The 12543-nt window shown below is 49.2% G+C and overlaps 1 protein-coding gene across 1 annotated transcript in view; it reads right to left on the bottom strand.

Annotated features, from left to right (window-relative positions):
- Positions 1-12543, bottom strand: part of Ccdc180 (coiled-coil domain containing 180) — a 57132-nt gene that overhangs the window by 17079 nt on the left and 27510 nt on the right. Inside the window, exons 20-25 of the mRNA XM_038347083.1 lie at positions 10782-10962; positions 9735-9881; positions 7070-7214; positions 6779-6895; positions 2576-2674; positions 806-925 (exon numbers count right to left, since the gene is read on the bottom strand). Of these exons, the coding sequence (XP_038203011.1) occupies positions 806-925; positions 2576-2674; positions 6779-6895; positions 7070-7214; positions 9735-9881; positions 10782-10962 (809 nt within the window). The remainder of the gene's footprint in view (positions 1-805; positions 926-2575; positions 2675-6778; positions 6896-7069; positions 7215-9734; positions 9882-10781; positions 10963-12543) is intronic.

Genomic DNA, 12543 nt, shown 5'->3' with positions numbered 1-12543 from the left:
GGAGCAGCAGAATGGAGGGTATTTGTAGCTGCAAGCGGCAGCCACCCACTCACGCAGCAATTGGCTCTGGAGTTCCTTGGGAGTGACTGAGAAGCTCATGAGCAAAGTCAGATGTGGGAATGGGGAAAGGGGCAGGTCATGCAGGCTCTGCCCATGCCAGCGTTCAATCTCTGGCAGATAGGCCCTTAACCAGAGACCTTACCTCACGGTCAGTGGATTCATGGGGAAGTAGGCGATATGCCAGGGCCAGTAGTCCCACCTAGATGAGAAGGCAGGAGATGCCTTTGACTGGGAGAGAGGGATGAAGGGTACTGGTGACAGACAGATCATGGAGGCTTCCATGGGACTGACTGGTTGAAGGGTTTGACTTTGACGCCGAAGGCAGGAGAATGACAGAGTTATTTGGGCCTTTGCTGCTGTCCAGGGACTGGGCATCGAGTGTGTGAGAGGACTCAGTAGCTAGAGGAAGAGGCACGGGGGTCTTGTTGGAGAAGGAGGATGTGGCTGCTCATGGCAGATGGGAGGCGGAGGACGATGTGGATGGACGTGGCTGAGGCCACATGCACTGGCTAACTCAGGAGCCTTGGGACAGAGCGGTGGTACCAAGGATGTGAGGAGTCTCCTACAAGACAAGTGTAAGGAGCCAGGCCACAGGGGACCTCAGCTGAGCTCTGACTCCACAGTGAGTCCTCCTTCCCTAACCAGGCGTTTCCTCCCCTCTTCCGCTGACTAGATCTCGTGGTGTTTCCTGGGAGCCCAGACTACAGCTTCTCTACATTTTCCCTGATCTCTGCGTGATCCTTACCGTAAAGACCTCTTGGGTAATGGACACCACATCCAGGCTACAGTTGAGGTACTTAATCCTCTGGCTCAATTTTTCCTTCCAGGTTCGAACAAAGGCAAGGAGGTCATCTGTGTTCACCATCTAATGGAAATACAGAGGGAGGGAGTGTCCAGAAAACAGGCAGGGTCACCAGAAGCGCAGGGACAGGGGCTTATCCAGGAAGGACAATGTTTGGTTCTTCCAAGCCCCCTCTCTTATAGGAAATGGTCCTGGAGGAATATGTGCATCAGGGGGGTGGGGGTGTCACTGGCTGGCTCTCTTGGGCAGCTGTCCTAAGATGGCAGATCCTTCACTGATGGGGGAGTTCTGTTCCTGGTCTTGTAGGTTCAGCTATAGACAAGTGACTCAAAACTGCCTGACTCCGTTTCTTCATCTATAAGATGGGGATATAGAACACCCCCAGTGTCTCCTCTAACTCTAAAATTATGTTTAAAGGGTACATTTGGTCCAGTTGGCAGGAGGGTGGACTTGCCCGTCTCTAGGCACGGCCCTCAGCAGCACCCTACAGGCCCATGCATGTACTCTGGACCATCTTTATCACCACTGTGCATCCAAGACTTTACCATTGTCTCCTTATCACTGTTCAGAGATTAAAACCAGGCTCCTCCATCAACACAGGAATGGGACACCCAGCTCACGCTCTCCCCACCTAGTCGGGAGGCTGGGTAAGTCTCCTGAGTCCACCCAATATGAAAGAACTGGTGGAGCTTGGAAGAGGAAGAAATGAATCTAAATGTCGCTCTTCTGGATGGTTAGGGCTAGTCTGTCCCTTGACACCAGGAAAGGGAGACCAGAAGAGTGATGGACAAAATGTAGGGACCACCTTCTATCTACACAACCTCTCTTCAGCGTGACTTACTCAACGGATATGTAGGAAACTCTGTGAAGGCAAACAATGGGACTGAGGGTGTCTCTGTCTCCAGAGGGACATTCATTCTGCACTTGATGCCTTGTGGGAACTTTTCTTCAGAATCATGTGCCATACCATACGAAAATTTGCAAAGAAGATAGAAAAAAAATAAATGTCCTCTTAGGGGCTCACATCGATGGGGACACAGCCCAGAGCTGGCATGAGAGAAATGGGGCAGGAAACACTTCTCTCGGACTCGCAGGCCAGGTGCCCAGCTCTGGGAGCGTCTGGGTGAGCTGCCTGGAGATACGCGTGAGACCAGGGCACATATGAATGGAACAGAGTGCAGACAGGCACTCATAGCCAAAAACCAAGTACCCACACACCCAGAGATCTGTTCTGCTTGCCTTGGGGGAGCCAGAGACACTCATCAACATGGTCCTGCTGAGCTCTGTGGCAATTCCAACCTTTCACAGGTTAGACATGAAAAATCAGTTTATGTCTGTGATGAAGAGGAGCACAGAGTTCCTGCTTCTCTCACCTGGGCTGAGTTCTCAGTACGGGGAGGTGGGATGATGGCATTGCAGAGGAAAGTAGGGTCCCCCAATCCAGTCTCAGGCCCCTACCCTCATGGCTGCATGCTCACCGGAGGCTGTTGTGCATGTGTGTGTGTGTGTGTGTGTGTGTGTGTGTGTGTGTGTTCGTGGTGGGGGGGGGGTTGGTTGTTTTTTCTTTCTGCCTTCCATTAACACAAAAGTTATCCAGCAAGGCTCAGAGGCACCCCACCCTTTCTGTGCTGGAGAACTCTGGTACCCAGATGCAAGTCTACACCATCTCTGCCATTCTTGACTGGGCACATTCAGATTCTGTGATGCACTCACGCCCTTGTCTCCCCGGTGGTCTCTACAGGTTTGTATCTTGTGTTGAAGCTGTTCCAGGGAAGAGTTCAATCCCTCTGCTTGTGAATTCGACTTTGCCACCTAGAAAACCAGGAGTTTTGAGATTCTGTTTTTGGAATAAATATCAAGAACAGGCAACTGTTCTTCAAGACACACAAGAAATTGATTAAACACTGAAAAAATACAGTGAGAGAGTATATAGTCATATTGGAAAGTAGATCAATACAAGTTTAAAAAATTTGTTTCTGTAGTAAATAGGTAGGTCTGGGTTAAATGAACCTGGTGCCACAGAGTGTGGTTAAGTATGCAAGACCCACCAGGAGGCATACAGAGCTTTGGAACACCGACATTCTGTCACAGTGTTCCAGTTTTTAGGACACCTGGGGACACAGGCAGTGTCCCGGACAAGGGTGCTTCTCACAGTCCTGGACAGGTATCATGCCAAAAGAGGACTCAAAAACAAAAAGAAAACACCCTGACAACCCAGCCACAACAGGGAGGCTGCTCAAAGGGTAATCTTTAAAGAGTATGCAGGGGCTGGAGAAATGGCTCAGTGGCTGAGTGCTTGCTCTGCTCCCTAAAGGAACTGAGTTTGAATCCTCTGTACTCACACAGAAAGCCAGACATAGCCATTTGTGCTTGCGACCTCAGGATGGGGGTGCTGGCTCCGGAGAGTGCTCTGGCCAGCCCAGTCTTGCTAAAGCAGTGAGCTGGCTCAGTGTTAGCCACTCTCTCAAGGCTATGGTAAGGAGGAGAATGACAGAAAAGTACCAACATCTACTCTGGCCTCTGTGCATGCATGTACATATGTGAATCACATGTACACTCCCACACATAAGATAATGAATACACTGCTTATAAAGTCATGTAAATCATATGCCAGCTTGAACAGATCCCCATCTTCTCACACGCAGAATCAATACTAAGTGGGCATCTTAAACAGAACTTGTGGCTGTGGAGTCTGGGAAGACGGTCAAGTACTTGCTAGGGAGTATGACTCTGTCACAGAGCCACAGATGACTGCCACCTTGTTGTGTTTCATCTGCGTGTCCAGTGCTGTCCCCAGGGCAAATGCATTCTGCTTAAGACCTTTGTCACTGAGAATGCAACCCCTGCAGGCTGCGAGCAGCTCAGGGAAGGAGTCTTCCCTCGCTGGTTGGAGGCACACTAAGGAATGTGTCCCTTGAACAGGGCAGGGTGACCAAGGATGCTGGCCTCTGGGCTCTGCTCCCAAGAGCTAGCTCTCTACTTCCCTTCTGGGATGACTGGAACTTTCTCTTGGAGCCGTTAAATTCCCTCCTTCATCTTCCTTCACTCACTCCGCACCAGGGCCCATGTCAAGTGTTGCACACATCAGCTCTCTGGCTGGCACCACAACTTTCGAGTTGCCAGTATGGTTCCCAGATCCCAGATGGGTAAAGAAGTTTCCTTGAGGGACAGGAGCAGGTGGCTGTGACTGAGTCCAGGCTCAGAGCTTGAGGCCTCAGCAAACACTTCCTTTGCTGGAAGGTCTCCCAGGAGACAGTTTGGCTGGCCCCACCCCAGGAGGTCCTCAGACTCTGTTCCTTGAATGTGTGCTGGCCAAGAGATCCAGGGGTTAGCTTTCTCAGCAGTAAGGGGAAGGAACCCATGACAGGAGCTGCAAGTCACTCACAAAGGTGGCCGTGAGAACGAGAGCTGAAGTGGGAAGGAAGATGAAGGCTTCAGTGGCTGAGTCTGTAGCAGTGAGGAAGATGAATTCAAAGGCTGGTGGCTGTGCATGAGACAACCAGGAGGGAAGACTAAGAAGAGGAGACGGCTCTGGGCCTCTGAGTGCTGCCTGGCTGGCCCTGGGATATCCTTAGGGAACGGTAGGGTCCTCCACTAAAGCATAGGCAAGGATGGCTTCTAAGAAGAAGCCTCCACTACAGATCACTAATCCATGCTACAGACAGGGAGCTACATGAGAGCTAACTAAGAAAGACGCAGCTACGTCTTGGTGGCTGTGGTAGAGTTAGCTCTGCCATGTTATAGCTACATGCTTATAGTGGTATGCTATTTGTGTCTTAATAAAGCAAGCTTGCCTGAGGATCAGAGGGCAAAGCAGCCATACTAGTCAGCCATACAGGCCAGGGAGTGGCAGCAGGTACCTTTAATCCCAGGGACTCGAGAGACAGAGGCAGGTGGATGTCTGTGAGTTCAAGGCCACCCTGGGCTACACAAGATTGAATCTGTCTAAATCAAAGGTGATCCCAACACTTGGGATCTCACGCCTTTAATCCCAGCACTAGGGAGGTGGAGACAGGAGAGATATGGCTGGGTGGACAGAGGAATATTAGGTGGAAGGAGACAGGAGCTCAGTGGAGTATGGAGTCTGAGGGTGGTGGAAAACATTGCTGGATCACCCCTTTGTTTGAGCCTTGGAAGAGGTAAGAGCTCTCCAGTGGCATGGCTGCTTTGTTTTTCTGATCTTCAGCTTGAACCCCAATATCTGTCTCTGGGTTTTTATTATTTGTGGTACACACACTGGTCACATAAGTATGAGAACAGAGAGAGCTCAGTATAATAAACAAGATACCTTCAAGGTCAGAGGCAGCAGTGTTAATGACCGACAGCTGGCTGACAGTCACAGTCAATAACTAACAAAGCCAGAGTCAGAGTCAGACAGAGGAGGGCTTCCGCCACCCCTAACTCAGTAAGCAGCCCCAGAATAGCCCGTGATTATCTTTCTCGTTGGGTTCAGGAGACATGCAGAGAGAGTGGGGGCCCTCCATTTGCTTGGCTCATCAGAGCCCAGATAATTAGCCAATCTTAAAAGATGACCTCAGCCTCTTTCCAGGTCTTGACACTGCCCTACAAAACCCCTCCTAAACAAAGGAAACACGGTGTCTTTCCATCTCTTGGAGAGTCTTCCTACACTCAAGAATTTCTCTCACTTTTCCTTAATTTCTTACTTTTCTGTAGCAATTATTAACAAAGCCTACTCCTAATTTGCATACTCCCATGGGTCTCTGAGCTGTTAACCATCATTGGTGTGAGACAGTGAACTTGGAGCCACTGTTGCAGGTGGATCTTCAGTGCCCATGAGTGCCCAGCATCTTAAGCGCCGTGGGTATGTACAACTGGGCCGTGAGCTTTGCACTTAAGCCCCTGCGTCGCTAAGTGGTCAGCCCAGGCTCTTCATGTCTAGTGTGTGATGAGTTCCACCAAGCCCATGGCCTCTTAGGTCTGGAATGAGGATGGACATGTCCCTGCAGACACCTCATCCAGGTCTCTTCTCTCAGCCTTGGTCTTAGCCTCTGTGTGTGTGTGTGTGTGTGTGTGTGTGTTTGTGTGTGTGTGTTTGTGTGTGTGTGTTTGTGTGCAGATTGTGGCCAGAGGTCAATGTTATATGTTATTGTCAGGAGCAATTCACTTTTGTTTTGTTTTCAATATTTTGTTTTGTTTTGTCTTTCAAGACAGGGTTTCTCTGTAGCTTTAGAGCCTGTCCTGGAACTAACTCTTGTAGACCAGGCTGGCCTCGAACTCACAGAGATCCACCTGCCTCTGCCTCCCGAGTGCTGGGATAAAGGTATGCACCACCGTTGCCCGGCTTGTTTTAAATATTTTTATTAATTCTTTGAGAATTTTATACATTGTTTTCACAATATTCACCCCCAACTCTATCTCCTCCCAGATTTTCTCCCACCTCGTTAGCGCCCCAACTTCATGTCCTCCTTTTGTTTTATTATTATTTAATAATCCATCAGCTCCCATTTGTATTGTCCACACAGGGTCTCTCATTGACCTGGAGCTCACCAGGTAGGCTAGCCTGACCAATCAGTAAGACAACAGGCATCTGCCTGTCTCTCCTCCCCAGCACTGGAACTGCTAGCATGTAGACCATGCCCAGCTTTTTAAGACGTGGGTTCTGGAGACTGACCTCAGGTCCTATTGTGAGGCAAGCACTTTAAGGACTGAGCTGTCTTCCTAACTCTTGCCTCAGTTTCCTTATCTCTAAAATGGATACAAGCGCAGTCCATCCAGTTCTTATACGGACAAACAATGCTAAACCAAATCAGTTGGTGATTGTGGAGCACAGTAACTCAGTAAATGGGTGGGGCTGCTATGAGTTATTTGTCTTCCTGGCTGAAGCACCCTGGGACAGACCCCAGGCTGCAGGTGCTTGTGATGGGTGTCCACTAGATGGAGGTGGACCTGACCTACCTGACACTTGATGTTCACTTGCAGGTTTGTCATCAGCCGTTGGATTTTCTCTACGAAAATCAGGTCTGAAGACAGGTTATGGAATTTACTCTCAAATTTGTTGATGACATCATTGGCCTAGAAGGAAAGATGAGAAGGAAATCGGGGTGAACTTGATCTGGAACACCAGACCTTGGAAGGATGGGGGCGCTTTAATATGGCTGGGGCCCAGGTGTACCCATTGTTCGGAAGTGACAGCCTCTGGCAGGCAGTCCCGGAGGATGTCTGGGAGGAGGAAATGGGAGCCCCCACCTGGTCCAGGTACTCCGTCTCCATTTTCTCCATATGAATCATGATTAAACTTTCAACGAACTCAATCCGGGTAGCCTCCTTCTCCAATCGACGGCACAGTATCTCAATTTCTTCAGGGGAAAAGTTGCCCCCATCTGAGAACAATCTGAAGAACAATGGAGGAGAAGCAAAGGCCACCAGTCAAACTGAACAATTCTTGCACGTCCCAAGGCGGGCGCTGTGGGATGGCCAGTTTGGTGGTACATCAGGTTGGGTTCCCTGGCAGATCAGCTGAAACAGATAAGATACTGCACACACTCCAGAAAGGCAAGATAAGCATGCAGCTCAGGGGTAGCATGCCTGTCTAAAACAGGCAGGAGGCTCAGGGTTCAATTCCCAACACCACTGAGTGACTGACTGAAGAAAGAAAGAAAGGAAGGAAGGAAGGAAGGAAGGAAGGAAGGAAGGAAGTAAAGAAGGAAGGAAGGAAGAAAGAAAAGTCCACCTATGTTGGTGGAGGCTGTTCCTGGCCACCCAGACTCCCTTAATAATCACCCAGAAACTATATTATTTGAATTACTGCTTGGTCAATCACTTAAGCGTATTGCTAGCTAGCTCTTACATCTAGGATTAACCCATTTCCATTATTTTATATTTTACCACAAGATTTGTGGCCTATTGGCAAGGTTCCAGCTGGCAGCTGGCACCTTTCCCCTCTGGTGGCTACATGGTGTCTCTCTGACTCCGCCTTCTTTCTCCCAGCACTCAGTTTAGTTTTCCCTGCCTAGCTCTATTCTACCCTGTCACAGGCCAAAACAGCTTTTTTATTTCTTGACTAACTAAAGCAACACATGTACAGAAGGATTTCCCACATGACACCTAAGAATGAAGTCTGCAATCTCTTGAGGAAATGAAACTAGAGGGTCTTTTTGGGATGTCAACACTGACTTTGACCTGGACACTTCCATACTGAGCCTCCATGACTGCACGGGGGAAGGGCCAGCATGGAACTGGATCCTCAGGGTGGCACTTTCAGTGTGAGATTGAGTGACACATGAACCTCACCAGGTTCCAGGATACTGAAACCCCAGGGCAAGGAGGAAAGAAAGTTCTTTCTAATCCGAGATTTTGTTAACTGAATGTGTTCTCCGGAATGACAAAGTGAAACAGAGCCTCAAGCGGAGAATTTCAATTAGTCCTGAGTAGGAATTGCCCCATGTGGTCCAGTTAAAACAAATACTGACTCTGGAATGCCACGTGAGTCCAGGCCTCAAAGAGAGACACAAGCGACTTCTGATGAAAAGAAAAATCACAAGCAAGTAAGACACCATAAATTAAAGCCAAAAGACAACAGAGAGCAGAACACAAGAGATGTTACAATTATCTGACACAAATTACAAAATAACCAATGTAAGTTGTTTAAAGAAATAAAAGAGAAGCCGGGTGGTGGTGGCCCACGCCTTTAATCCCAGCACTCGGGAGGCAGAGGCAGGCAGATCTCTGTGAGTTCGAGGCCAGCCTGGTCTACAAGAGCTAGGTCCAGGACAGGCTCTAAAAAAGCTGCAGAGAAACCCTGTCTCGAAAAACCAAAAAAAAAAAAAAAAAAGAAAAGAAAAGAAATAAAAGAGAGCTCTGCTTTCTGATGACAGAAGCAATGTGTCCAGTCACCTCATGCTCCCAATGTCATACCTCCTTGCTATGGTGGACTATAATGCTGTGTAAATGTAAAACAACATTTACCTCTCCTCAAGTTGCTTCTGCCAGGTATTTTACCATAGCAACGAGTAACTAACAGAAAATTAGCAGAAAGGGAAGCTTGGAAATATAAGCAGGAAGCAGTCAATTTGGAAAAACAACAGATGTAACTAGGAAAGAAAATTGTAACAGTTAAGTTTTAAACCTCAAGGAATAGCTTTTACATTTTTATTTATAAAAGTGTGTGTGTGTGTGTGTGTGTGTGTGTGTGTGTGTGTGTGTGCACTCAGGTGCTACAATGCATGTATGTTCTCTTCTGCCACCTCGTGGAATCCTGGGACCAGACTCAGGTCTTGGGACATGCACACAAGTGACTCTATCTGCTGAGCCAGCTCAAGGCCACATGGACTAGGCTGATCAGGTGAATAAACACAGATGGAGGATATGTGAACAAATCAGCTAGAATGGAGCTAAGCTGGATGGGAGTGATGCAGGCACGCGCAGGACAGAGGTGCCCGAGTAATGTGTAAGACCAATGCAAGCCTTGCAGGCGCTGCCACGGGTAGTGCACGCCACAGATAGTGCATGCCATGGATAGTACACACCATGACCCCGCGGGCAGAGGTGGAAACTGTCACCTAGGGCGATGGCTAGTCTTCACTGTGAGCCTCAGGGGATCTGGAATCATCAAGGGACACAGCACTGGGCACGTCTGCGAGGGCTTTTCCATAGAGATCGGAAGTCATATGGCGACGGCAGGGACATGGGAAGGAGACTGAGGAGGAAATGCTTATGACAACAGAGTTTTGGTCTGTGGTGATGGAAAATTCTCGTGCCCGTGCTGGTGGATGGTGGACAGCACTTTGCACTTAATACCACTGGACGCCACGTCGAAAGGTGGCTAGAAGTAAGTCAAGAGCGAAACATGGCTTGCCTCCCAAGAACAAACTCTGGTGGCTCGGAGAGACATAAAACATACATTGGTTCCCACCTGCAGTGCTTGACAAAGTCAATGTTGGTATAGCGGAGTTTGCCCAGACTCTCTTCTAGGTACTGCCGGAAGCTTCTTAGGGATACCTGGATGACATCCACGTAGCTGAGCAGCTCCCGGTGCAGTATTTTGGTGAGATTAACCAGCCTGTGGGGACAGGGGAGACGTGGGTGTGGTGAATGACCAGCCTGGGACGCATGAAAGGGCTGGGTGTGCCCTGAGCCTGGCGGGAATCCTGGGCATTGCCAGATTCACTGCCCAACTCCTCTGGCCAGGAAAGAAAACACTGGGAAGGATATTAAAAGACAGGCAAGGTGGAACGAGCCTGTACTCCCGGCACTCATGGGGCTGAGTCAGAAGTTCAAGGCTAGCCAGTGTGACAGTGAGCTCAAGGTCTAGCTGAACAATTTAGTGAGACAACCCCACCAAATAAAAAGCAAAAAGACATTGTCAGCAAATTAGCAAAGGAGCCCCAGTCTCTCCTGAGTCCTGGTTCTCCCACCAGCAGACCATCTGACTACCCAGCAGAAGGGCACCCTGACCTGTGCTCTCCTGATCCAAAAGTTACTTCCCTGCCTCAAAGGCCGCCCGAATCGGCTGCCCCTGTGATTGACTGCTGCAGAGAGAGATACCTGCATGGTCCTTCCTGTCACCTGAATGGGGCCCTTGTTTTCCATCTCTGGGTGGCCTTGCTGGAGCTTCTTGCTCTCTCTATCTGCCCTGCAGATGGCCCTGCCCTAAGTTTCAGCATGCGCCTCTGGGTTCATCGGCTCTGCCCTCCTGCAGAAAGCCTTCTAGCTGCCCTAACATGGACATTTCTGAGCGTAGCCGCTGCAGCCTTGCACACAGACTATGTGTATGAACCTCTTACCTCCAAGGCTATGCACCTGCGGCCTCACACATCAAATGTTACCCATGGAGTCTGGTTCTGTGGCTCTGGTGAAAAGGGAAGCTAACAAGATGGCCCCCTAAAGCCTTCAGCCCCTTCTCCAGGAGGAGCTGGGTTTCCAGAGCCAGGCCTGGGAAGGAGACACTCCCACCCCTTACTTTTGGCTCTTGGTGGCATTCAGGAAGATGTGCTCCATGTCGTAGATCTTGCGGCGGAAGTTTTTGCTCCGCACGGCTTGCTCTTCTTGGAACTGACAGAACATCTGCCTCTCTTTCTTCAGAGTCTCAGTGACGCCTGCACAGTGGTTATCCAGCCTCTCCTGGTGGAGCAGGAGCTCAGCTGCAGGAGGGGAAGGGGAGCTGCTACCCTCTGCGGCCATTCCTTCCTTGGAATGGGGCCACCTGTTGCATCTCCTAGGCCAGACCAAGGCAGGAACCACTCTCATCAGGCAAGGACCCTTACCACGCCCCAATTGCCCTCTCCAGGGTGGAACTGGGTCTAGACTGGGACCCTGAGGAGACCCAGGAGCAGCCACACTGGAAAGGGGCTGTGGGCCTGCAGTCCCTGTTGGTGGAGCCCTCCAACTGCTGAGAAGAAAAACTAGGGATAACAGAGAATTCCAGGGAGCAGAGAAAGGTTGGAGGTGTTTGGAGAGCATTGAGATCTCGGTGGGGGTACCTCTACAAGCACAGAGCTGGGAAGTCTTGATCTGTCCCTTTACAATAATGACTAATGCCAGGTGGTGGTGGCGCACGCCTTTAATCCCAGCACTCGGGAGGCAGAGGCAGATGGATCTCTGTGAGTTCGAGGCTAGCCTGGTCTACAAGAGCTAGTACCAGGACAGGACAGGCTCCAAAGCTACAGAGAAACCCTGTCTCAAAAATCAACAAACAAACAAATAAACAAAACCAACAATAACTAATATGTCCAATAGCCCAAATTATGACTGGCTCCAAGGTGAAGTAGAATGTAAAAGGGGCAGGTTTCCAGAGCCCCTTCACGGCAAGTAAAGAACCCCATATTTCCCATCTGCATGTCCTCCTGCCTGGAGTGATTGACAGAAGGACTGTGGGTAGTTCTGACAAAAGCAAATGATGTCAGCTTATTTCATCACTATTCACAGTAGCCAAGATGGTCTCAGTGGACATCAACGGCAACTGGCTTCCTGCACCGTCGTGCATAGTGATAAAGAAATTCTATTCAGTCATCAAGGAGAACGAAATCATGTGATTTTCAAGTAAATGGGCAGAGCAGGAGATTATGTTAAGCAAAACAAACCAGTCTCTGAAAGCTAAATAGTACACATTTTCTCTCATATGTGGACTCTAGACAGTATATGAATGAACATCTGTCTGTCCGTCTGTCTGTCTGTCTGTCTCTGTGTGTGTCTGTCTATCATCCATGAATGACATGAAACAAGAAGGGGAATATTTTGAGGATGGAAGGGCCAACAGGAGCATGAATAGGAACAAAAGACAGTAATGGGGAATGAATGTGGCCAAAGAACAATGACATACATATATACACGGATAAGACAAATACCATCATGAAACCCATTGTTCTGTATCATAATTAATTTTGTTTTGGTTTTGGTTTTTTTCATGACAGGGTTTCTCTGTGTAGCCCTGGAACTCACTCTGTAGACCAGGCTGGCCTCAAAGTCACAGAGATCCGCCTGCCTCTACCTCCTGAACTCTGAGATCAAAGGCGTGTGCCCAGCTGATAACTGACATTTTTTTTAAATTTAAAAACAGTGTGGAGCCGTGACTTCATTGTTGTGGTCTGAGTTTCCGAGCTGAGCATTGGTCTGGGGAGCCAAGGCAGCGAAATCAACTGAGCTTCGGGGCAGACCTTTCATCCCTCCATGCGTTTATCTCATGCGTTTTCCAGACAGAACTCAGCACTGCAGATCTCCAGGCC

This window comes from Arvicola amphibius, chromosome 11 (assembly GCF_903992535.2).
Source record: "Arvicola amphibius chromosome 11, mArvAmp1.2, whole genome shotgun sequence".
In the NCBI taxonomy this organism is placed as follows: Eukaryota; Metazoa; Chordata; class Mammalia; order Rodentia; family Cricetidae; genus Arvicola; species Arvicola amphibius.
Note: the sequence above shows the minus strand (reverse complement) of the source record. Positions and strands in the feature narration are given on the sequence as shown.